The 25,322-nt window shown below is 36.9% G+C and overlaps 6 protein-coding genes across 7 annotated transcripts; 3 read left to right on the plus strand and 3 right to left on the minus strand.

Annotated features, from left to right (window-relative positions):
• The first annotated feature begins 248 nt into the window (after positions 1 to 248).
• LOC111392494 (auxin transporter-like protein 2) lies at positions 249 to 4,031 on the plus strand. The gene is made up of 8 exons (XM_023017848.1): positions 249 to 576; positions 685 to 870; positions 961 to 1,073; positions 1,163 to 1,346; positions 1,427 to 1,524; positions 2,419 to 2,626; positions 2,847 to 3,104; positions 3,566 to 4,031. The coding sequence occupies exons 1-8, from the start codon at positions 418 to 420 to the stop codon at positions 3,842 to 3,844; spliced, it is 1,485 nt and encodes a 494-aa protein (XP_022873616.1). The 5' UTR covers positions 249 to 417; the 3' UTR covers positions 3,845 to 4,031.
• A 3,522-nt stretch (positions 4,032 to 7,553) lies between these two features.
• Positions 7,554 to 8,114, plus strand: LOC111392481. The gene has a single exon (XM_023017834.1). The coding sequence runs from the start codon at positions 7,554 to 7,556 to the stop codon at positions 8,112 to 8,114; it is 561 nt and encodes a 186-aa protein (XP_022873602.1).
• Positions 8,115 to 11,619: 3,505 nt separating this feature from the next.
• Positions 11,620 to 12,660, minus strand: LOC111392496 (glycine-rich protein 2-like). The gene has a single exon (XM_023017851.1). It carries the CDS (start codon positions 12,589 to 12,591, stop codon positions 11,932 to 11,934), a length of 660 nt encoding a protein of 219 aa, XP_022873619.1. The 5' UTR covers positions 12,592 to 12,660; the 3' UTR covers positions 11,620 to 11,931.
• A 105-nt stretch (positions 12,661 to 12,765) lies between these two features.
• On the plus strand, positions 12,766 to 13,970 carry LOC111392497. The gene is made up of 3 exons (XM_023017852.1): positions 12,766 to 13,221; positions 13,780 to 13,847; positions 13,951 to 13,970. Exons 1-3 carry the CDS (start codon positions 12,919 to 12,921, stop codon positions 13,958 to 13,960), a joined length of 381 nt encoding a protein of 126 aa, XP_022873620.1. The 5' UTR covers positions 12,766 to 12,918; the 3' UTR covers positions 13,961 to 13,970.
• Positions 13,971 to 14,565: 595 nt separating this feature from the next.
• On the minus strand, positions 14,566 to 16,061 carry LOC111392495. 2 transcript variants are annotated; one of them, XM_023017850.1, is made up of 2 exons: positions 15,629 to 16,061; positions 14,566 to 15,529 (listed from the first exon to the last, which is right to left on the minus strand). In XM_023017850.1, exons 1-2 carry the CDS (start codon positions 15,816 to 15,818, stop codon positions 14,862 to 14,864), a joined length of 858 nt encoding a protein of 285 aa, XP_022873618.1. In that variant the 5' UTR covers positions 15,819 to 16,061; the 3' UTR covers positions 14,566 to 14,861. The 2 variants fall into 2 exon arrangements, with proteins under 2 accessions (XP_022873618.1, XP_022873617.1); XM_023017849.1 differs by having other exon boundaries at positions 14,566 to 16,052.
• A 776-nt stretch (positions 16,062 to 16,837) lies between these two features.
• LOC111392487 (pentatricopeptide repeat-containing protein At2g21090) lies at positions 16,838 to 19,034 on the minus strand. The gene has a single exon (XM_023017840.1). The coding sequence runs from the start codon at positions 18,885 to 18,887 to the stop codon at positions 17,043 to 17,045; it is 1,845 nt and encodes a 614-aa protein (XP_022873608.1). The 5' UTR covers positions 18,888 to 19,034; the 3' UTR covers positions 16,838 to 17,042.
• Positions 19,035 to 25,322: the final 6,288 nt, after the last annotated feature.

Genomic DNA, 25,322 nt, shown 5'->3' on the forward strand with positions numbered 1-25,322 from the left:
ATGATTTTTGACGAATATAGTTTACAATTTAACAATAAAAAAAAAAATTCATTCCCTTACATTGATTATGACAACCCTTTTATTTTCAAAAAACCGTGGACGGGAAAACTGTTTCTTTGTTTTTAAATTGTCCAGTGACATGTTGTCACGTGACATAATTTAAACAATAATGTAAAAGATGATGGACATACGGCATAATTGTTCACAAATATCCAAGCTCTTTCCAAATTCATTCTCCTCTGTAACCATACCTTTCAACCACTGTCTTCACCCGACCCCACGCCACTGTATATCCCTCTCAATATAAATATATAGACATTAGATCCACTTCCCACAAACCACAACCAAACCCCATTTTCATCTATTCCTAAAGTTCATGTTCCATTGATTTTCATTTGAACTGAACCCTGTATACAAATGGCATCCTCAGAAAAGGTAGTAGAGACTGTGGTAGCAGGAAATTATGTAGAAATGGAAACTGAGGGGAAGTCTAAAGATATTAAGTCTAAAGTCTCCAACTTCTTTTGGCACGGTGGCTCTGTTTATGATGCTTGGTTTAGCTGTGCTTCAAATCAGGTATGTCCTATACACAGTCACGTCACTCAAATGATTGTGATCGGATGTCATAAAAACATTTTTGCCTGTCCTCACTGGACGTCTATCGGTATTCTTGTACATTTTCAGGTGGCTCAAGTGCTGCTCACTTTACCATACTCATTTTCTCAGCTGGGAATGCTGTCTGGGATTCTTTTTCAGCTGTTCTATGGCTTAATGGGCAGTTGGACTGCATATATTATTAGTGTTCTCTATGTAGAGTACAGAACTAGAAAAGAAAGGGAAAAAGTTGATTTCAGAAATCATGTTATTCAGGTTTTAAATTTTTTCTCAGTTGAGTTCTTATACATGTTATTACATTGTTTCGATCCAGTCTAATACTGTGCACCAAACACGCCAATACAGTGGTTTGAAGTTCTTGACGGGCTTCTTGGAAAACACTGGAGGAATGTAGGATTGGCATTTAACTGCACTTTTCTTCTGTTTGGATCTGTGATTCAACTCATAGCTTGTGCAAGGTATATGTATATATATACACACACACTTGTTAATTTAATTAGTCTAAATGAGGTACAAAAGAGTAACATTAATTTTCTTTATGATGCAGTAATATATATTACATAAATGACAATCTGGACAAGAGAACTTGGACTTACATCTTTGGAGCATGTTGTGCAACTACTGTATTCATCCCTTCTTTCCATAACTATCGAATTTGGTCGTTCCTCGGCTTGTTGATGACCACGTACACGGCCTGGTACCTCACTGTTGCGTCCCTCCTACACGGGCAGGTAACAAACTGTTCAGTCATTCAGTCTATTTCCGTTAGTAAGTTCACCGAAATTATGGATTATTTCTTGATTAATATTAGGTGGAGGGTGTGATGCACTCGGGACCAACCAAGTTGGTGCTATATTTCACAGGAGCCACAAACATTCTCTACACATTTGGGGGACATGCCGTTACTGTGTAAGACATCCTCAGATATTATATTTGTGTCTTTTACCTCAAATTATGCACAATTGAACACAAGTTTGGGGAATTTATCGACAATGGTAGAAGAGTAATTTGATACAAATGTCATTAGAAACGAAAGGGACTTAACCTTGGCCAACCTCGACATGAATCTGACCGTTCCCAGTATTTATTTAGTGACCAGTCTTTATCCATAAAAGTTATTTTTCCAATAGTGCCCCTCCAAAGCGTGCCTAGAAAATAAGTCATACTTTCTTGTAAACCCTTTTCTTCCTTTTTTAGGTACAGAAGAGACTATTCTTTTTCCAACCACTCTGCAAATTTTCTTTTATGTATTGAGAAAAATAGTGAAGAGGGCCCCAGCTTCTTTTTGTTTTTCAATAATTGTTTTTGGTGACACCGTAAAATCTTTTTTCAAAGTGACACTTCAAGCCTAAGATAAATGGACTTAAAAGCTCCCGGGGTATAGCTCAGTGGTGCAAATGATAGGAGTGAAGTTATTTCATATTTTGCTGACAGTCGAAGTGTGAGAGTTCGATTCCTGAGACATGAAATTGGACTCTTTGTAGGCGCAATATACAGATAGCTCTTGTTCCCTAATTTGTTAAGACACGTTCCGCAATTTACCTCCCTCATAAAGCTCTAGGGACGGGACTATGGGGGCCCTCAAGGTTGGGGTTCAACCTCCCTTCTTTTTTTTTTTGTTTTGTTTTGTTTTGTAATGGACTTAAAGAAGATGATTGCTCTCCGAGTCTCGACTAACCTTATAACCAATGGAAGAAAAAAATATCCTTGCACCGTAAATTAAGAATGTTAAATTGATTCTGTTTGAGCAGGGTGTCAATGAAGAATTAATTGGGGGTTTTAAATTTTTGTTGTGTTGGACAGAGAGATAATGCACGCAATGTGGAAGCCACAAAAGTTCAAGGCCATTTACTTACTGGCAACTCTTTATGTGCTGACATTGACGCTTCCATCTGCAGCAGCAGTGTACTGGGCATTTGGAGATATGCTTCTGAATCACTCCAATGCATTTTCTATTCTCCCAAGATCGCCCTTCAGGGACATGGCTGTCATTTTGATGCTCATCCATCAGGCATGCCTAACAAATTTTTAATTCTGAATTGTTACTTTGTTAGAAGTGTAAATCGGGTCGTGTTGGCTGATTCTTTAGGTGGCCCTATCGGCCCGCTTTTTACTTTTCTTTATAAATATAGACTCGAATGAGTTTGTTCTAGGCACAATCCCAAAATCATATCTACCTATCGCAAAATGTTCTTGCTGATTAATGAAGTTTCTAATTTTGATTTTTGTAGTTTATAACGTTTGGGTTTGCATGCACACCGCTGTATTTTGTATGGGAAAAGGCCATAGGGATGCACGAATGCAGAAGTTTGTGCAAGCGGGCAGCTGCAAGGTTGCCGGTAGTTATACCCATATGGTTCTTGGCCATTGTTTTTCCATTCTTCGGCCCCATCAACTCCACAGTCGGATCACTTCTTGTTAGCTTCACTGTCTACATTATCCCGGCTTTGGCTCATATTTTCACCTTCCGATCTGCCCCTGCCAGAGAGGTATGCCCAAGACATTACTGTATAATGTGTTCCTTGCAGATTATTATTAGAAATGACTCTATAGTATAATTGACTGGATTTTAAATTATTTTTTTCTTATTTGATGGTCAATAGGAAGCCTCCAAGGAAGAATAGGTCAACAATACTTTTTTGTTTGCCTTTTTTGTGGGGGTTTGGATGAGAGGGCAGGAATCCTCTGTACCGTCCTTGCTTTACATGAACAGAGGATATTATCTTAATACATGATGGACAAGAACGAGATTCCCACTGCATAATACTACTATATAGGAGATTCTTTTGTCTAATTGGAGTACTCCAAAAAACTTCCAATGAATGATTTTCATGCTTTACATTATTGATATATTTAACTATGAATCGAATAGAATAGTAAGAACGATTTATTTATTTTGTGCACACCATTATGCAATATACTAACCATTTGAATGAATGTGTTGGTGCAGAATGCAGTGAATAAACCATCCAAGTACTTTGGGAGATGGGTCGGGACTTTTATTATCAACATCTTTATTGTTGTGTGGGTGTTAATTGTTGGGTTTGGATTTGGTGGATGGGCAAGCATGATAAACTTCGTCAACCAAATCGACACATTTGGACTTTTCACCAAGTGCTACCAATGCCCTCCTCAATTGCCACCATCATCGTCGCCACCCAACTTCCTCAATGCCACAGCTCCTCTGTCGCCTCCCACGGCCAATCTTACACATCCTCATCGCCCTTGACCTATTTTTATTTATTTATTTATTTTATCATTTTGTTGACCCTCTTGAGTTCAAATTAGTTTAGAACTTTATTTTGTCATATATGGATCATGCAATGCACGAAAATGGCCAAGCAATTGCGCATGAAACATCTCGAGTAAATCTTTTCTTAAAATGTAATGTAATAATATCCTTTTATTTTCATTAATCCCCCATCCCCATCCCCACCCCAGTTTTCTTTAATTGATCAGTCCAACAGTCTGACATTAACAACCAAATTGGAAAAAAAAGGACCTTAAAAAGAATTTCGAGACATAATTCTGAATTTATTTATTATTTTCTTTTGAATCACGTAGACATAATCTCATAACATGGTTGGCAAAGCTTCTACAATTTACTCGCTCACTATCACCTATGTTATCCACGATCAGAATGACCAACGTTTGCTTTCAAAATTCTCTTAATAGACTTTGACCGGTCATTATTCACATTTTGGTTACGAGAAAATCGTTTCCACTGGCAACTGTAGGTCAAAGAATAATTCTAGGTGTATGGACAAACATTCACAAAAGCCTTACAGGGAAGGAAAAAAAAAGGCAGTGACTTGGCCAAAAAAGAAAAGGAAAAACGCGGGAAGAGTGTTAGAAAAGGAAACACGAGGGAAGAGACTTATTCTATACCTTATGTTCACCATTTTTCCAAATCAGAGCCCTAGAATGGCTAGAAGAAACGAACTCATTTCCAGCAGAAATTTCCGTCCGTCTTCTCCGACAGCTTACCCGTCCTAGTTCCTCTTCTCCGATAGATGAACTCAGTTGATTTTCCCATTCAACTTGTGCATTTTTCAATCGAAAAGATCAGTGTACTTGTGAAGAAAACTGAGAAAGGGGGCTTTGAAGGTGGTTGTTGTTAATTTTATTTCCGCAAGTGTACGAACCGTTAAAAGTAATAGTGGACCAAAGAGTTTGGGTTGTCGATCTCATAAAGACTATATTCCAATACTTAATTCAATTTTGCTTTAATTACTATTTGATGAAAACAAATAAAAAGTTGTAAGATTTGAGTTTTAATCTAAATGCTAACAAATAAATAGATGCAGACACAATTGGTTTGAAAATCAAACAATGAATGGATGTTAGGGCAGAATAATTTCACCTATTAATCATCTTTACATCTCAAATTAAGATTTACATATAATGTAGTATTCGGTCGAATTCTCCTATTGTATTCAATTTGCCAATCTCGAGTTCTTGTTGAGCCAATTTAACTAACTAAATTCTATCTCTATGTAAATTCAACTTATTTAAATGAGTTCTATTATCCTAAGAATTCAATTATGACCTTAATAATTGGCATAGATATCTCTACTTATTACACCAATTTACTGGATTTTACTATATGGTCTAAATCCTAAACTCCTTTCTCTATTCATAAAGGATTCACAAAATCATTAAATTATTGATCAAGTAATTTAATGCATTCACTTCATAGTAAAATCAACACATGAAACAGTAAAAACCAATAATCTCAATAAGAAAATATAAAGGATCCCAATAGGTTACATTATTCGTCCTAACAATTAATTTAACTTTTCATAATGAAAAAAGAAAAACAATCAATTGTTTTAGAATACATCACCGAATTTGTAGTAAAGATGTAGAAAAAAAGTAGAATTCTTGCATCAAGATATTCATCCTCTTCCAATGAATGCGTTAAACCTTTAATTGCTTGATGTTTTTCTCATTTGAATTCCTCTTTCGATTCTCCAATTATGTTCTCTTGCCTCTTAATGTGTGAATCCTACTCCTATTCCCTCTTCTAGGGTTGTATTTATGTCTTTTTCAAGTTTTTAAAGAGTTTTAGTTGAGTTGGACTTTTAAAACGATGAATTTCACTTAAAAATCTTACTTGACGGTAGCGCAGGGCCTAGGCGCTATGATTGAGCGCTGACTTTCAGGAAAAAAATCGGAAACATGGCGCTTGGGCGCTATCCTACGCTATTGTCAATTCGATCGCACTGCACAGTATTCAATCTTTTTATCATAACTTTTTCTCTTGATATCTGATTGAGGTGGTTCAAGATGCGTTGGAAAGATAACTCAAAGAGTTACAAATTTGCTTCAAATACCACTTTCAAATTCAATCATTTGCTATGTCAAAAATTAGGTCTCAATATGAGTCTGAAAACGATGCATACATTTTTTCGATTGAAACTTAATGTGTGATCATACTTTGATTATATTTTATCCCTTTGATGTATTTCTTTATTCAATTGACTCCGAGCACTCTTGAATCTAGGGCCGAACAACGAAACCGCCAAACCGAACCGAAACTATGTTTTTGAAATCGTTGGTTTGGATCCACCTGGATCCGTCAACACTTTGATTTTGAATCGAACCAAATCGCTTTGAAGTGGTTTGGTTTAGGTTTGAATTTTTACAAACAGTTTCAAATCGCCAAACTGCTAAAAAAAAAATTAGTTTAAATTTAAATTTTATTCAACCCAAGTAAAACCAAATACATCCCAATTGAAAGGAGACCTTCATATTAGGCCCAATCCAATTAAATTCAATACCCAACTTAACAAAATACCCAATTGGATAATTACCCAACTCCAAGACTTCAGCCCTCAAACGTGAAACGTGGTTCTTCAACTCTTCAATTTTTCGACTTTGTAACTTCTAGGTTATTTCTCCCTCTTTCAAATTCTAACAACAAAGGTATGTGAATTTCTACTATCTATATTTTTATATATTGATTCTTTATTTTAATTCATGTTCATGTAGGGAGTGTTTTTTGTTAATTTTCTACTTGTTTTCTTAATTTCTTTTTATATTGATTTGAATAATGGAAAAAAGGTTTTGCTGCATTAATATGAATGTTGTTCCGCCTGGCCTCATATTTACGAGCATACTGTAATCAAATGTTATTTGCAAGAGACATCAAACATATCTTAGGTCTTTCATTTCTGGTGAGTCTTTCACAATTATCTTGGTAAAATAATTTCTTTATTTTATATATGAATGAGGTTTCTGTTATTACAATAATAATCCTGATGTTTTATTGTTTTATTGAGACATGTTATGATGTTGTATGGAAGATTAATGGGTTTGCAGTTTTCATTTGAATTTTGTTAGGTAATTGCCAATAATAAAACAGAGATTATTATAGAAGACGATCAAGGTATTGAAAATGATTTTACACTTGAATTCGAGGAGGTGCAAATAGAAGTATTTAGTTGGCTCCCTGGAGCTATTCCTCGTGTCCTTAGTACCCGTTTGTCTCAGCAGGGGTTTGGTTAAAAGAACACCTTGTCGGTCTACTATACTGCTTAATATTATATATAACTGAAATGTGTGTATTAAAGAATCTTCTCCGCTAGATGGTTATTGGAATTATGATATCTTTGCTTAGGAAGGCAAGACTCTGGCCCAAAATTAAGTTCGGCCAAAACATGCAAAATATCTAGTTGAACTTGAATTCCAGCTCATTGTGTTTATCTTTTTTTTATTAAGTTATTCTTGTGGTAAAAAATAAATAAATAAATGAAATAAAAACCACACTATATTCAAGCCTTTTTGGTATTTCATAATTGATTAGGAGTTTCTTTACAAACTGTTGCAGGTGGGGGGCTTGCCTTGAAATCTTTTGCTGTTCATATTCTTTTGTATATTAACTTTGACGTCATGTTGAAAAATATGATTTTTTTTTCATATGTAGATAATCGGATATGGATTCGACTTTAGAAGAGCAAAGTAATCATGGGACCGATGATAAAATTTCAGTAAAGAGTGAAAATGTGAATTTGCAACAAAGTGTGAAGGGTAAGAAGGGACATAAAAGGTCCGATGTGTGGGCTCATTTTGATATAAAGAATGATGGAACTGTAGAATGCATTTATTGTGGACAAGTGTATAAGCATCAATCTAAAAGTGGGACTAGTACATTGCGAAATCATATCGACGATTTATGCAAAAAATATCCATATAGGTTTCAAGACAAAAGGCAAAAGACATTAAATTTCTATGGTAACTCTAGAAATGATGAGGTTTTAGAGAGTGTTAGTAGTGGTGGACAACTTGTCAAGTTTACTCAAAAAGGGGTGAGAGAACAAATTACTAAGTACTTTATATTATCTGAGTTACCTTTTCGACACGTTGAAGATGAAGGTTTTCAAGGTATTTTTTTTTCGACTTTTGATTTTCCTTCAAGGATGACAGTTGCTAGGGATATATATCGTTTGTTTCTTGATGAGAAGAAGAAATTGAGGAAAGAATTGAGTAAACACTGAGTTTGTTTGACTACTGATTGTTGGACATCTATACAAAATGTAAGCTACATGTGTTTGACTGCTCATTGGGTTGACGATCATCGGAGACTTAAAAAACGAATAATAAGTTTCATCCAAGTCCCCAGCCATAAGGGTGATATGGTAGGAAGGGAATTGATATCTTGCCTTCAGGATTGGGAAATTAATAAGATTTTTTGTGTGACGGTTGATGATGCCTCATCTAATGACGTAGCAATAATGAAATTGAAGAGTTGTTTTCTAGAGAAGAAGAATGGTCTAGTTCTTGGAGGAGAAATGCATTATATGAGGTGTTGTGCTTACATTCTCAATCTTATAGTTTGTGATGGTTTAAAAGAAATTAGCAATGTCATTTTATCTATTCGCAATGCTGTACAGTATGCTAGATCTTCCCCAGCACAACTAAAATGATTTCGAGAGAGTTGCAAGGATGCAAATGTTGAGTCTCGAGGTTTATTGTGTTTGGATGTATCAACTAGATGGAATTCCACCTACATGATGTTGCAGGCAGCAATAAAGTTTAAAAAAGCATTTGATGTTTTGGAAAGTGATGCAAACTATACAAAGTACTTTGATGAAGAAAGGTCCAATGGGAAAAATATAGATGGACCACCAACACATATCGATTGGGACCAAGTAGAAGCATTTGTTGGATTCTTGAAGACTTTTTATGATATGACATTGAAAATTAGTGGCTCTTTATATGTAACATCAAATACTTTTTCAAGAAATATGTGAAATTCATGCGGAGTTGAATGAATTAGCTAAAGAGCCAAATAGTATGATAGGATCCATGGTAGTTAGCATGAGAAGAAAATATGATAAGTATTGGGACAATCTTGAAAAGTTTAATCAATTGTTGTTCATAGCAACAGTGCTTGACCCTAGATGCAAGTTGGAATTGCTTAAAGTTGGGCTTGAACTTATTTATGATGTACAAATTGCAAACATGTTAAAAAAAGTTGAAAACACGCTTCACAGTTTACACGAATGCTATAAAGAAATGATGACTCCACCATTAGTCCCACCTAAGGATGCTACTCAACCTAGAAGCCAAAGTGCTTTACAAACTACTATGGGAACTTCTAAACCCGTTCCCTTAATTTTTAGAGCTAGGCTTATGCAAGAAACTCAACCAGAGAATAATGATTTGGTGGATTATTTAAATGATCGTTGTGAAGATTTGACTAATGATGATTTCGACATATTAAATTGGTGGAAACTGAATGAAAATAGGTGGAAATTGAATGAAAATAAGTACAAAATTTTCTCCCAAATTGCTAAAGATGTGTTAGCCATTTAAATATCTACGGTTGCTTTTGAATCTGCATTCTCTACTAGTGGTCGGATTCTTGATCTCTTTAGGAATTCATTGAGTGCAAAGATGGTTGAGGCAGTGATTTGCACTAAGAATTGGTTACATAGTAACAAGGAACCTATTGTGATTCGTCAATATTTGGATTAAGTAGAAGCATTGGATGATTCAGAAAAAGCTATAGAAGGTATTATCGTATTTTATCTTTCTATTCACTTTATTTTATAGTTTTTTACACCATTTAATTTTAATAAATGCATATATTTGTTATATGCAGATAACGAATCATGTGTTACTACTGGAGATGTTTTGCCAATTAGTATCGATTAAGAGGTTAGAACAAATTGTTTCACTGCATTGAATTATTAGAATTGAAAAATATTTGTTCATAGTATTTATAATAATACTAATATTTATATTTTAACGTGATATTTAAGATTAAAATTTATGATTTAACTTGTTCGATGTACATTTTTTTTGTTAAACCATGATTTTAAACCGAACCAAATCGAAAAAGGTGGTTTGAATTGGTTTGATTTGGTTTGAAAAAATTTCAAATCGCTTTAAGTGGTTTGGTTTGAAAATTTGTCACAAACTGTCCAAACTGAACCTTGTGCACCCCTAGTTGAATCTTCATCGTGAGGTCTGACACAACTTTTGAGTATTTGCACTTTAGTCCCCGAACTTTGAATTGTAAGACTTAGCCATTTTCTCCAATTTTGTCAATTTTTGCTTATTTCCATCAATTTTTTTGTACCGTCATTGAATTTTACCTATTCAATGTGAAATTCAATAATTTAGACCATAATTCATCCGAAAAGTAACTAAATATCATCATTTTAAAGCTACTTATCAAGAACGTTGACATCTTCGACTTCGACAAAAGCAGTCCAAGTTCGTCTTCTCCGGCCAGTGATTAACCAAGTTACTAGAATATTGGGAAGATAGTTGCTTCAATTCATGGTGTCTTCCTTCAATCTCTTCTGCCGCTGCATGGCCTCATCATTCTACACAATTTTCATAGAACCCATAAAAATTCATCATCAAATCGAAGGAGAAAAAGGTCCAAAAAGCCCCAATTCAAAGAGTGATAAAATATCAAACCATTTGGACATGCACGAATTGATCTATAGGCTTTCGATTCTCGAGAAGCGAGTCAACCAGGATGCGCAGGGTGCTCCAAAATCGCTTATCTGAAGACGGGCTAAATATTGGGGAAGAAGATCCCATCAAGCTTGGCGATTTCTGATAAAATAGCAAGAAATGATTTGAAATTAACAGAAAATTTAGAAGTGTAATTAAATGAAAGAATGGTTGTAAAGAGTAAACAAATCTCTTTGATTGAAGAAAGGAGTAAACAAATCTCTTCGATTGATGAAAGAGATAAGTCGCCATTTACAACTATTCTGCCTGCGTCCCTTCTTCTTTTCCTTCTAGTTATTTTATTTTCATTTTTTATTAGGTAGATACCATGTCATTTTGTGAGACTTCTGTAAACCAACCTTCTGTGTGTCTAGCACAGTCGTCACAAGATTTCAATTGCTTAATTTTTTCAAAAGCGCAAATGATATTTATTTTTAAAGAAAATTGATATATTGTAGTCAAAAAGTTCTAAAGGTTATCCTTAAATTCAAGTTGTTTAATTTAATTATTTGAGGTTGCCTGCAGAAAAATTTTCAATTGGTTGAACCCTACACGGAATCAAGGAATGCGTAGAAATCAAAAGATGTCCAACCAAAAGTGAGATCTATGTTATAGAATTAGGTACCTTTTGTTTATTGGGTACATCTCAAGAATTGCACATATTTTTGACCTGTCAAACAACTCTTACCTCTCTACAAAATTTGATAACAGAAGCAATTTTTTATTTTTCAAAAGCCCCAAAAACCTCGGCCTCGAGTTCAAAACTCGGGCTCGAGTCTGCTCAAGTTCCCAAAAACACTAATCTTGAATGTTTCGTGGTGCAAATCATGCAAATATTTTCCACCGATGGATGGATTGATTGATGTCGAATATGTACATTTGGTCAAGAACCAATCCAATGCCAATCTTTTTGATAAAAAAGTAAAAAAGATCAATTCCAAGAAAATGACAGCTATCAGATATAAATGCCATTTTTCTATTATCAATATCTGCAGATGAATACCATAACATTAATGTGGAGATTTAAAGAGAGATGGATAAAAGTTCATTCATTAAATAGTAACATGTATAGGCATATACATGTATACAATTTATGCAAAATTTAAAAATGAAAAACAGACATAAAGCCGATTCGATTACTGATTAACCAGACAAGCAGCGCAACAAAATAAGATTAAAACCCTAATCTAAATTGATAGAGAAGGTGACCATGTGACAAAAAGACCCCAAAAACCAGAACAAAAACAAAGCAACTATTACATGGATCACCAGTTCATAAACCTAAAGAACATAGCACTTGACGCAAAAGCAGGATAGAGATAATGGAAGAAACCCAGTGGTTCAACGGTTGGCATTTGGGCATTCACGGGCAAAATGACCACCTTCACCGCAGTTGTAGCAGCTTCCTCCGCCGCCTACACCGCCTCCAGCTCCATATCTTCCGCCGCCTCCACCACCACCTCCCTGAGGACATTCCCTAGCCATATGTCCAGACTCACCACACTTGAAACAACCACTACCACCACCTCCTCCTCCGCCGTATCCTCCACCGCCGTAGCCGCCACCGCCACGGCTTCCACCTCGGCTTCCACCGCCTTCGTTGTACCCGTAGCCGCCGCCGCCACCCTCGTTATACCCGTAACCACCACCACCATCTCTACGGCCTCTTCCGCCGCCGCCCCCACCACCACCATAACCTCCTCCTCCACCACCACCACCACCATAACCTCCACCACCTCTGGTGCTTCCCTGAACAGAAGCCCCACCAGGTCCAGTCACGTTGGCAGCCTTGGCGCGGCCATCGTTACCGTACTCAACTTCGAACTCCACATTCTCACCGTCGCCTAGGCTTCGGAAACCCTCAGTTTTAATCGCAGACTGATGAACGAACAGATCCTCACTCCCATCATCGGGAGTGATGAATCCAAACCCTTTCTGATCATTGAACCACTTCACGGTACCCGTTTTCACACCGCCGCCGTTTTCCCCCTCTTCGGCCATTTTTCCGAAACCCTAATGCCTTTTTTTTTTTCTTTTCCCCTTTTTCTTTCTGAGTAGTTGATACCTTGTTCTGAGTATTGAGCTTGGATATATATGAATAAAACTGAGTGCCACGTAAGCGGATTTGATATTGGAATCAAATGTTTGTAATTTTATTGTGGGGTCCGTGTTATTTTTTGTTTTGTTTCAATGTTTCACTATTTCACTTGTTTCGATTGGTTTTGTGTATTGGGAATCAAAGCGACGGTTGGTATTTCTTGAGGAAATCTTACGGTTGTGATTACTTGAAGACTTTTCTTTGACCGTTACAATACATTGCATAGATCGATGTCCATTTTCTTCCTTGGTCTATTTAAAAATTCTTTGAAACTCGCGCTTCTTAAAGGGTGCAATAGCAGTACTGCGCTTTTAAATCCGCCAGAGGTGAAACGGAACCACCGACCGAGCGGCGGAGATGCAGAGCAAGAAGACAAGGAAGAGAGGAGGAGAAAGGCCGGTATGTACCCACGAAACAAGTACTCCGGCAATCCGCCGGATTTCGGACTCTTGGCCTCTTTGGACCTGAGCTTTGAGCCCGCCCTACGTCTTCTATTCCCTCGATGGCCGCCCCAGAATCCCACTGATTTTCGAGTTAGCAAAAAGTCATTTTTTTGGGGTCTTAAATGTGAAAGGATTTTGTTAATTCATGATTCCCTTTAATCATTTTTTATTTTGCGGGAATTTGGTGTCGTATAAGTGGAATTTTCAATTAAATTAGTAGCAATTAGATTAGCTAAGTGATCAAACCTAAGTTTTATTGCTTAACCTAATAGATAGTAAGCTCAGTTTAGCGTTTTCTTTTGTGCATGAGCCCGTGTTTATACTTTTTAGTTCAGTGGAGTAGAGTACATTATAAGTTTCTGAAATCTAAATTAAATTGCTTACAGATGTATAACTAGAAATTGAACTTTTCCCCAATTCTGTTACCCTTTAATCTTAAACATGAAATATGGGGTGCACTGTAGATAAATATTGCTAGCACGTGAGAAATTATGAATTGAAATCATAGGTGGATTCTGGATGGGCTGCTCTGCCCGACAGTCCCAAACAGATCAAATTACATTCATTGGATTGAAGACCTTTTGGCTGCAGATCTCATCCCATGCACTTGGGCTGATAGTGTTTTCAAAGGTTCTGATATTTTTACAGGTGCAAATTGCATATTTCCGCTCCTTGGTGCATCTCTTACTAAGTTGGACATTTTTTGGGTTGGTCAGGTAGTTATCCAGGCTGTATGCTCTCTAGAGTCATCCAACAAGAAAGTTCTCTCATACGTTGTGAAGCATAATATAATTTTAGTACTGTTGTGATTATTTGCAGATGTAACTGATGTAGCCCTGTAAACTAAATGCTGTCACATTTAATATTGATGTATGCTCAGTGATATTTTGGTCTAATTTATATGACTGCACAACTTCCATAGACTTGTCGTAGTTATAATATCATGTAATAGATCACTGCATCAAAGAATCATTTTGACACAATTCTGAAGACTGAGAAGCAAAACAAGAATGAAGCTGCTAAATGCCAAAATGAGTTGGAGATATCCAGGGTACCGCATTTTAGTAATTTCCATTTCCCCAGAATTTTGCTATCATAGTGGTCTCTGGTATTTAAACCTGGATATAGCTCTAATTCTCTATTTTATATTTAAGGTCTTTCAGCAAGATTATCAAAGAGCTTTAATCCATGGACTTTGCTGAAAGATTGGAAAGAATCAGCCAAAAACGGCCATCTATTTTTCTCCATAAAAGCCTTGTTGTCTATTGCCAAGTGTAGAGAACTAAAAAGAGTTGGCAATGTAACATTGTGACCATGTGGCATTGTCTTTATTTGAGGAAATGCTTAATCTATCCGAAAAAGAACCTTTGTTGTCTTTCTCTTGTACGTGGCTTTGGTAGCATTCACAATTACAATTATTGCTAAGAATGATAATCCTGGCAGAATGTCCAGTTTTTATTCATCCAGATTGTAACATCTCTATGCACAAATTATACACACAGTGACACACATAACAAAGATAACACGCGGAAATACTATCCACACACCGTGCATGCTTGGTACATAGTAGAGACTTGACTTGAGCAGTATGTTCTTATCGCTAAGGAGTCTTAACGAGTTTCTGTACCATACAGGTCATATGAAATGAATAGTTAAAACAATGAATTTATTGACAACAATGATTTACAATTTCCACAAACTAGTAGAAAATGATCTAACTCGAGCTTGATTCAAACCTTTCCTTCGGCCCTTGCATTTGTAAGCCCAGCACAAGCATCGACAAAATCCTTATCTATGAAATCCGTTGAGAATATCTGCAACCTATCAGCAATGCCCCGAGAGAAGCACTGTGATATAAACACCCTTGCATACGGATGAATCCGATCTGTAACAGGTTTAACACACAGTATCGGGTTATCCGCCTGTGGAGTGACAGTATTCTCGACCCTGTAAAAGAATTTCCGAGCTGTCACCGGTTGCTGCTCGCCCAAATGCTTAATATTGCTCTCAAACTTCGTCGATGGCAAATCAGTATCGATCCAGTTATCTTTCAAATGCCTGGCACTCCAGAGCAGTCCACCATCCTTTGGCTGAGGTGATTTTCTCGGTTTCCACACACAGATAACTCTCTTAGGCAGTAATTCAGAAATTTTCTTCCCAAATACTCGATCATCTTGTGGTATAAGATACTCACCTAGCCGATCCTCCAAGTAATTATCAAAATAAGGAGGATCATCGTGTCCAAATTCAGTTCGGATTTCGAGGATTATAACCTCTGACTGTGTCTCCGATAGAAACTTCTTAACATCCTCAATCACAACATCGACGCTGTAGGTAACGAGTATGCCATGACAGACCCGACGATCCTCCTGAACCCGGATATCGAGTACCCTGGCCCCTGTTACAAGCTGTTGGTAAATTGAGAGAGATTGGCATTTCGCAAAAGGGCGTGTTACAAATGGGAATCCAATCTTATTCGTAGCAGAATCATGCGTACCGGGCCAGACAATCTGGTTGATTTGAACTTTTTCGGGATTCAGACCCGACATCCAGTTCTTCCTGTCCGAAGGATGGTAGTCTGAACCTGGGAACTCAGATCCATTGCTTTGTTTCATTTCGGTCAAAACTTTCTTCTCAGTTCTAATTGATTTTCTTCTTCCAACCTGTTTTGAAACCTGGGCACCCATTGTCGGAACACACAAAGAAGAAGAAGAAGGAGAAGAAGAAGAAGAAATAATCAAGAATTCTTGTTTCTTCTTCTTCAATTCTGGTTCCTATGTTTTATATCTCCCACCTTATCTTTGGTGGTTTGTTTTGAACAGAAAATGATCTGTTAATGCTATTTAATAGTGGAATTTAACGTCGTAAGGTGAAAATAATCAATATAACAAATTATTTTAAGAATAAGTTTCCGTTTTTATGGAAAAAATTAGGACTGCCTTTCCTAACCGTTCAAATATCTACAACTCAGAGATTTCTCTTTGGTCATTGCGTTTGGTATTGTGGACCAGCTTATTTCATCTGTTGATGGGTAGTTGTAGTTATCGACTTCTCTCCTTGATTGATTCACTTGAATAGTTGTAGTCACCGATTTGTCTCCTTGATTGGTCCACTTGTATTGCTGTCCAAATCATCTTTGTTGTATGATTTTGACATAATAATTTATAATTTTTTTTAAAAATCATAAAGTCTTCTCATCTCGAAATGTTTTTAAACTATGTACTCCATTTATCGCCACATTTCAAGTAGCAACTGTCTTGTCCTTGTACTTGATATGAATTTTAATTTAGTTTAATATCGCGATCGAGCAGATAAACAATATACAAGTGAGTTAAATAGAACCCATACCCAATTCGAGGAAAGACATTAAAAAAACCAAGATTTCATCCCATTAAGTCATTTAAGCAACGATATCATTGTTCGAGGAATCATATCCTGAGGATCCAATATAATGATGGTGAAGATGAAAATCACGAGCAGATGTTTAATGAAGATGAGTAAAAACACTTTGCTCATTCAACTTTAAAAAGTCATTTACTGGTCACCGATCTTCATTCTGTTTCATGTTGGTCAAGGTTAATAATCATCCACATTTAAATCCTCCTTGCCAATCACGTCAATGAAACATAAATTAACTGCTAGAGATATAAGAAGGTAAAAGAGAGCATGATAGCTAATAAAAAACATATGAGTTTACAGAACGAAATCAAGACCAATTTCAGCAGTTTCGCCTATTCATAAAATTTCAGAAGAACTGTATTCAAAATGTTTTTCCATGTGTAATACGGTCTGAAAAGGTTTATTTAATCAAATACAAAATGGTTCTCTAGGATAAACAAAGACAAATACAAGCTATGAGGGGTTTTCTGTCACATTCACACTTATCTAGCCAACAGAATTTGAAAAAGATTTTAACTTCTCGTGTTATTTAACAAGTTTTGATCGGCTAACAGTTCCAAGACAGAGTATGACTCATTTTTCGAAGGATGTAACCCAATTGGTCGATAATCTAAGTGCAATTTCTGCTCAATCTCTAACCAACTAACGGCTTGGTCCTTATTCACTTGCCTCTCATTCATTAGCTTTCTCACTTCCTCCGCAGATTCCCACCTCCCAAGTGCAGCATATATACTTGAAAGCAATAGATAGGCTGCAGGGGATTGAGGCTCGCATTCAATAAGATGCTTAGCTGCAATTTTACCCAACTCTATGTTACCATGAATCCTACAGACACCCAGCAATGCATTCCAAATACGATCATCAGGTTGACATGGCATTTTCTTGAGTTGATTCATCACCTCATCAAACATTCCTGCTCGACCCAATAGATCAATTAAGCACGCGTAATGCTCTTGATCGGGAATAGTATCATAACAAGATGCCATGGAGTCGAAAAAACTAAGTCCCTCTTGCACTAGCCCAGAATGACTACATGCATTGAGAAGGACAAGAAAGGTGACCCTGTCTGGTTTCACGCCCAGATTCACCATGTCAGTAAACATCTTTATTGCTTGTTCACCACATCCATGTTGTGCTAATGAAGTTATCATTGTGTTCCACAACACAACATTCTGCTTGTTTTTCACAGTATCAAAAACTCTCTTTCCTTCTTCTAGACTTCCACATTTTGAGTACATGATGATGAGGGCGCTCAAAACTACTATATTTGGTCTAGTACCTTTCATTGTCAAATGAGAATGAATTTGCCTACCATGCTCGAGTGACATTAAGTTAGCACAAGTAAACAAGCAACTGCTGAAAGTAAATTGATCAGGTTCAACACCAAGCATAATCATCTTTGTTAATAACTTGAGGGCTTCAAGTCCCATCCCATTTTTGGCATACCCTGAAATCAAAGCAGTCCACGAAATGGGATTCTTTTCTGGCATCGCGTCAAAAATTTCCCGAGCTGATTTCATATCCCCGCATTGAGTGTAACCGGAAACCAGAGTGGTCCAAGCAAGAACATCCCTCTTCACCATCTCATCAAACAACTTCCTAGCATCCCCCAACTGGCCGCATTTTGCATATGCATCGACGATAGAACTTGAAAGAACCACATTCGACAAAAATCCAACAATCAAAACTTCACAATGCACCTGCATGGCAAGCCACAACTCCCTCAACTTAACAGACACCGTCACAACCCCAGCAAAACTATACTCATTAAACCCAATATCCAACCTCCTCAACATTTTATAAAACCTTAAAGCCTCATCAAACCACCCGCTCTTCACGTATGCCATCACCATCGTATTCCAACTCACAACATCTCTTTCAGGCATTTTATAAAACAACCTCAATGCAGGCTTCACCATCCCCAACTTTGCGTACCCAGAAAGCATATTGTTCCAAGAATACAAATTTCTCGTACTCATTTTATCAAACACTAGACGGGCCTTTACATGATCACCACATTTGGCATACATATCTATCATGTGGTTGGATAAGAAAGTACTGGGGTGCTTTGAACCCGTTAATTTCAAATGAAGGTGGACCCATTTGCCTTCTTTAATGGATTTCAACTTTGTACACTGTTTCAAAAGAAAGGCAATGCTTTTCGAGTTTAATCGAAAGCCTTTGCGAGCTAAGTGAGGCAAAGAATCAACGGCTTCCTTAATTTGTCCTCGGGATGCTAAATCAAGGAAATTTTGTATCACGCAAGGATACCTGAGGCCTTTGCTGGATGATTTAGTTTTGTGGATTTTTCTGAATGTGGGTGCAAGGATTGTAGGCGGAGGAGAGAGTGAGGGCATTGTAAGAAGCGCAACATAGCGTCACCGCCTGAGATGCGCGGCAGTGTGCGGTGGTCCGTCGACGATTACTAGGGGTGGACCAGAATGAGGACCATCCATAGTAGTCCAATCAATAGACCCAAGCCCCAAATTAAACCCTTGTTAGGGCTCCACTTTAATGGAAATTTGGAAAAATTAAGTTTTGAAATAGTTATTTTTTAGAGAGCGCGTGTTAAAAAATAAAAAATTTTAATTTACATAAAATATTATTTTATAGAAGAATATGTGATTGAAAATAAATTTTGAATAAATATAAGAAAAAAGGATAATTCTATTTGTATACCTTGAAATGTACACTATGAATTACACTCCCTCAATATAGAGGGGAGCTCACGAATATTTTATTATATGCGGGTCCCCTCCATGTGAAGGGATGTAATGTTGTGTGTACACAATAATTATATACATAGCATTGTCCTTGAAAAAATGAAGAGCAAACATAGATTAACTAATGTCGTGAAATTTGAATTCGACTCAATCTCTTATTCTCAATTTAATAAATATGGGTTAGGATTGACTTTTGGTTGCACAAGAACCAACCATGAGTTCATCTCAAGTCAGACTCATTTACTCATCCTTTTCGCCAAATGACTTATTTAGAGAAGTAGGGTTTAAATTGAACTAATTGGGGTTTTATAATAATATTTGTGATGAAAAAAATTCAACCAAAAAATAAAGAGAAGAACTTTTATATCTTTTGGGACAAAGGGGAAGAGACAATACTTGTTTTCCTTATCAAAAGTAGAGGTCTTTTTATCTGGTGCAATCGAATAAAATTTGGTGGTTAAGGTTCTTGAATGGACAGTAGTATTTTAGAGGGCTGGGCACAAAATCCGAGATCTAAGAAATTGACCCAAATTGACTCCGTTTGATTTGGTTCGATTTTGTCTTTTTCATGGGTCATTTTTGGTCGGTTGTTTGACCTAAATAAATGGGTGCAGTCAGTCTAGCAGGTTCAGAATATTTGAAAAATAAATTCAGGATATTTGAAAAAAAAAAATGAGAAATATATATATACAAACATCATTTCCCTTTCCTTCCCCTCTTCTCTATCAGAATTTCAATAATTTATCGGCCACCGCCAACAATCAGTCTAGAAAAACTAACTTCAAATTTCAAAAAAGTTAAATAAAAAAATGCAAAACTAATCCATTCTGAAAACCCATGTTTCTTGTCCACTAAATTTCTGAAAAATAGAAGCCCACAAATAGATACAGAAGATCTTGCTGAATGGAAGATACATTTAGAAAATAGAAACCCACGAAACAAGAGTTGAACAAGTAGATGAACAAGTTTGGATATTGGAACTTTTCTTTACAAAAACAATTCGTTGCAATAGGGCATTGTTGGATGTTATGCGCAATAATAAAGAGATTAAAAAGAAAAATCAACTCAAGAATTTTATGTTATTCGGTAGTGTGCCTACGCCCACGAGAGCAAAACAGAGATAATTTTATTTAGTATTAAAAAATAGGGTTACAACATATTATTTATACTAATCCTAGTTTAGGCTAATATAAGACTTTAAGGCCCGTACAAGAAATACACATGTACCGTGCCGCGGGGGCGTTGTCCCTGCCTCGAACCCATTCAGCTCTCCTGAAGTAACCAACTCTCTTATCTTATGAAATATCACATCAGTGTGCTTAGCTCTTGCATGATAAATTTGATTCTTCGCTAGGAAAATAGCACTCTAACTATCACAGTACAGGTTCATTCCATCTTGCTTGATCCCAAGTTCCCTGACAAGCCCTTTCAACCACAATAATTCCTTGGTTGCTTCAGTTGTCGTGATGTACTCTGCTTCAGTTGTAGATAATGCCACAAGTGACTGCACCATTGATCTCCAACATATGGGCCCACCTGCGAGTGTGAAAATATAGCCTATATGGGACCTTCTGTCATCTAAGTCTCCTGTATAATCTGCATCTACTTATCCTTGAATTGAAATATCACCATGTTGTCTTTCAAACATGATCCTGCACTCCATTGTACCTTTCAAGTACTTGAAAATCCACTTTACAGCTCTCTAATGCTCTCTACCAGGATTAACCATATACTTACTAACAACATTGACTGCATGTGCTAGATCTGGTCTGGTACACACCATTACATACATCAAACATCCAACTACACTGGCCTAAGGTATCTTTGACATCTCTGCAACTTCTTCTTCATTCTTTAAGCTAAAGTGATTTGCCAATGGTGTAGCAACTGGTTTTACATCTGACGTGCTAAAGCTTTTTAACACTTTCTTCAAATAAATTTTCTGTGACACCCATAATTTTCTGGCTTTCCTATCTCTGTTGATCTTCATGACAAGAATTTTCTAAACCGGTCCCAAGTTTTTCATATCAAATTTACTTCTCAACAAAGATTTCAATTTGTCTACGTCGTCCATGTTCTTAGTAGCAATTAGCTTGTCGTCCACATACAACATCAAGAAAATATATGAGTTATCCCCAAGAACTTTGTAGTAATTGCAACAATCATACTCACGAAGACTGTAGCCAATCTGAATCATATGAGACTCGACCTTTTTGTACCATTTCTGTGGAGACTGCTTAAGCTCGTATAAAGATTTCTTCAATTTACACACAAGATTCTCTGTTCCAGGTTCCAAAAACCCTTCTAGCTGCTCCATAAAAATCTGATCTTCCAAATCTCCATGAAGAAAAGCAGTCTTCACATCCAACTGCTCTAACTTCAAATCAAAATTAGCTACTATTGCCAAAACAATCCTGATGGAGGTGTGTCTGATGATCGGGGAAAAAATTTCATCATAATCTACTTTCCTTTCCCCTGTGAGTATCCCTTTGCTACTAATCGAGCTTTGTATCTTTCTCCTTCCTTTTCTGACATTGCTTATTTTTTTCTTTACACCTACTTACACCTTATCTGCTTTTTCCCATCTGAAAGCTCCACCAAATCCCAAGTATCATTTTTATATAGTGACTCAATTTCCTCCGTCATAGCCTCTTTCCATTTACCTTTCTCCTGACTACCAGTGGATCCTGAAAAGTTATAGGATCGCTATTGTTGGTAATGAATGCATAAGAAATCGAATCCTCGAATCCATACTTTGTTGGTGGCTTGATAGTGCGATGTGGTCTATCTAAGGCAACAATATAATACTGCTCTACCTCTGGCCCAGAACTATCCGCTCCCTGGACATTAATTTCTGTGTTAACATTGTCTAGTTCTATTTGCACCATTTAGCTCTTGCCACTGCCCTCATCTGAATTGAGCTTCTTTTTATCTGGAGAAACTTTAAGCATGAATGCTTTATCAAAGACTGCATCCCTACTTATCACCATCTTCTTTGCCTTTGGATCCCAAAACTTGTAGCCCTTTACACCTTCACATAGCCCAGAAAAATGTATTTTCTTGATTTTGGATCAAGTTTGGATCCCTGATCACTAGATACATGTACAAAAACTGGACACCCAAATACTCTCAATTCAGAGCAATCAATTTTATTACCTGTCCAAACTTCCTCTGCAACTTTCCCATCTAGTGCTGCTCGTGGTGATCTGTTTATGATATAACATGCCATGTTCACTGCTTCTTCCCAATTACTCTTCGAGAGCCCTGCATTCAGCCTCAAACATCTTGCCCGTTTTGCAATTGTTCTATTCATCATTTTCGCAACACCATTCTGCTGCAGTATCTTACGAACTATATAGTGTCGCTGAATATCATGCTCCTCACAAAATTTTAGAAATTGTGAATCTGTGTACTCTGTATCGTTGTCTGTACTCAAATAATTAATTTTTCTGCCTGTTTAGTTCTCTACTTCTGCTTTCCACAATTTGAACTTGGCATAGGCTTCAAACTTGTACTTCATGAAATATACCCAAGCTTTTCTAGAAAAGTCATCAATGAAAGTAATGAAATACTAAGATCCACATTTGGACAACTCCCTCACTGGTCCCCAAACATCTGAGTGCACGTAGTCAAGAATGCCTTCTGTCTTATGCTTTCCCATCTTGAACTGTACTCTAGACTGTTTTCCAAGTACACAGAATTTGCAGAAATCCAACTTGTATGATTTTACCCCCTTCAACAAATTCCTCTTGTGAAGCTCAACCATGCCACGTTCTCTTATTTGTCATAGTCGCATATGCAATAGAAGAGTGTCATCTGACTCAGATTTTGCTGTAGTAACTCCACCTACAACTGTATCCCAAAGTAGTTTATAAATATTCCATGTCAATTTCTGACCTTCATCACAATCATAGCCTCTTTCTTCATTGTTAGAGTCCCACACTCTGACTTGTAAGAGTAACCATTTGTGTCTAAAGCGCCTAAAAAAATTAGATTCTTTTTCAACTTAGGTACATGCCTAACATTTTCCAAGGTCTTTACCATACCATCGAAAATTTTAAATTTTATGGACCCCATTCCAATGAGCTTACATGATGCATCATTACCCATCAGAACAGATCCAAATTACCAAAACGATATTAACGAAACCAATCATGGCGAGGACACATGTGATATGAACAGGCTGAATCAAGTACCCAACAGTCATTTAATATTTCAGAATTACCTGTAGATACTGATAGCATATCTCTATCTTCAGAATCCGAGTGTCATTCTGCAACACTAACTGAGTTAGAGGACCCATCGAGGACCCATCACCTTTCCTTCCATCACCCTGCTTCTTATTGAGACAATCTCTCTTAAAGTGGCCTATCTGATGTCATTTGTAGCACTTAACGTTTTTCTTATTTTGATTCCTAGATTTTAATCTCGTGTTCCCTCTATAAGAACCACCACTGTCCTTCCTTCTCCCATGATCTTGGTAGCCTTTTACGATCAACCCTTCACCTTGTAAAGTTTCACCAGTACGCAGCTTCCGCTGGTTGTAGGCTAACAGGGCTGATCTGACTTCCTCCAATTCGAGAGTCTCTTTATTCTACGTCAACGTGATTATCAGATGGTCGTATGAAGGAGGAAGTGAGCACAACAAAATCATTGCCTTGTCTTCATTATCAAACTTGATTTCAAGTCGCAATAGATCACTAATAATTTGATTGAACACATTGGTGTATTGAATCAGACCCATTCCCTCCAATATCTTCAGCCCGTACAGCTGCTACTTCAGATACAACTTGTTTGTGAGAGATTTCGACATATAACAACTCTCCAATTTCTCTTAAACCTCCGCCGGAGACTCAACGTCCACGACGTGATACATGATCTCGTCTGCTAAACAAAGTCGAATTGTACCAATTGCTCGTGCCTCGAATTCTTCCCAATCGACATTTGACGTACCATCTGACTTTTTTCCGGATAGTACTTTCACCATCCCTTACTGCGCTAACAAATCCTTAACCCTTCGCTGCCATAATTCGAAATTCCCAGATTCGTCAAATTTCATCAATCGAATTTTGCAATCAAAGAATTCGCTATCTGAACCTTGATTTGATACCAGTTGTTAGATTTTATGCACAATAATAAAGAAATGAAAAAGAAAAATCAACTCAATAATTTTACGTGGTTTTGCGGTGTGCCTACGTTCCGTTCGATGCGCTTTGCTCCTCTCACTTCGCTCCGGCATCAGCCTATTTGATCCAAAATCTGTGTTCTATTCTATATGAGCCACATGCACAACAGGCGAAACCAAAATCGAACTACAAGTTGGGCTAACACGTAAAAAAAATATAAATTTACACATAAATTTTTATTTTTTCACTCAAAAAAAAAAAAAAAAATTTGCCGTAAAAAACATTAAGTGGGCTGTAGCCTATTCCCCCTTTGATCCGTCCCTGTTGCAAACACTAATTTCCTTTTTGATGATACCATGAAGTATGTCAACAATGTAGGATTCCAAGACAATCTTGTGGCCCCCAAATTGCAACCTGAATCGATCCAACCCAACTTGAATTGGGTTGGTTTATATTATCAAAATGGGTTGGGTCGGTTTTAGATTGGGCCAAAATCGACCAATTTGGGTCCGTTTGGGTTAGGCCCAAATCGATCCAACCGAACTAATGCCCAATCCTAGTTTTTTGGCCTAACACTTAATTGCAAGACATATGATAAGTAGAGTCTATCACACGAGTAGTTAGAGAATTGAATTCTCTCTAACTGCACATCACAACTATAAACATGTCAAGCAACTTAACCATTGGCTATTGCATTGGCTGTATAAACTGAAAACATGGTCCTCATTTGAAGGAGAGTTTGCATGGCCCATCACACCTCGTTTTAAGTAAGCACGTTACACTAATTTCATAGAAGATTAATTGTACAATTGCTAGCAAGCTGTAGACAATTGAAGTGGCTCAATTACTCTCACTTCCCAATCTCATTTATATAGGTTAACATTCCTTATTTTCTTGTCCCAATTATGTAATCATATTTCTTTATTAAAAATGTTTTGTTTTC

Source organism: Olea europaea, unplaced genomic scaffold, assembly GCF_002742605.1.
Source record: "Olea europaea var. sylvestris unplaced genomic scaffold, O_europaea_v1 scaffold935, whole genome shotgun sequence".
Taxonomy (NCBI): domain Eukaryota; kingdom Viridiplantae; phylum Streptophyta; class Magnoliopsida; order Lamiales; family Oleaceae; genus Olea; species Olea europaea.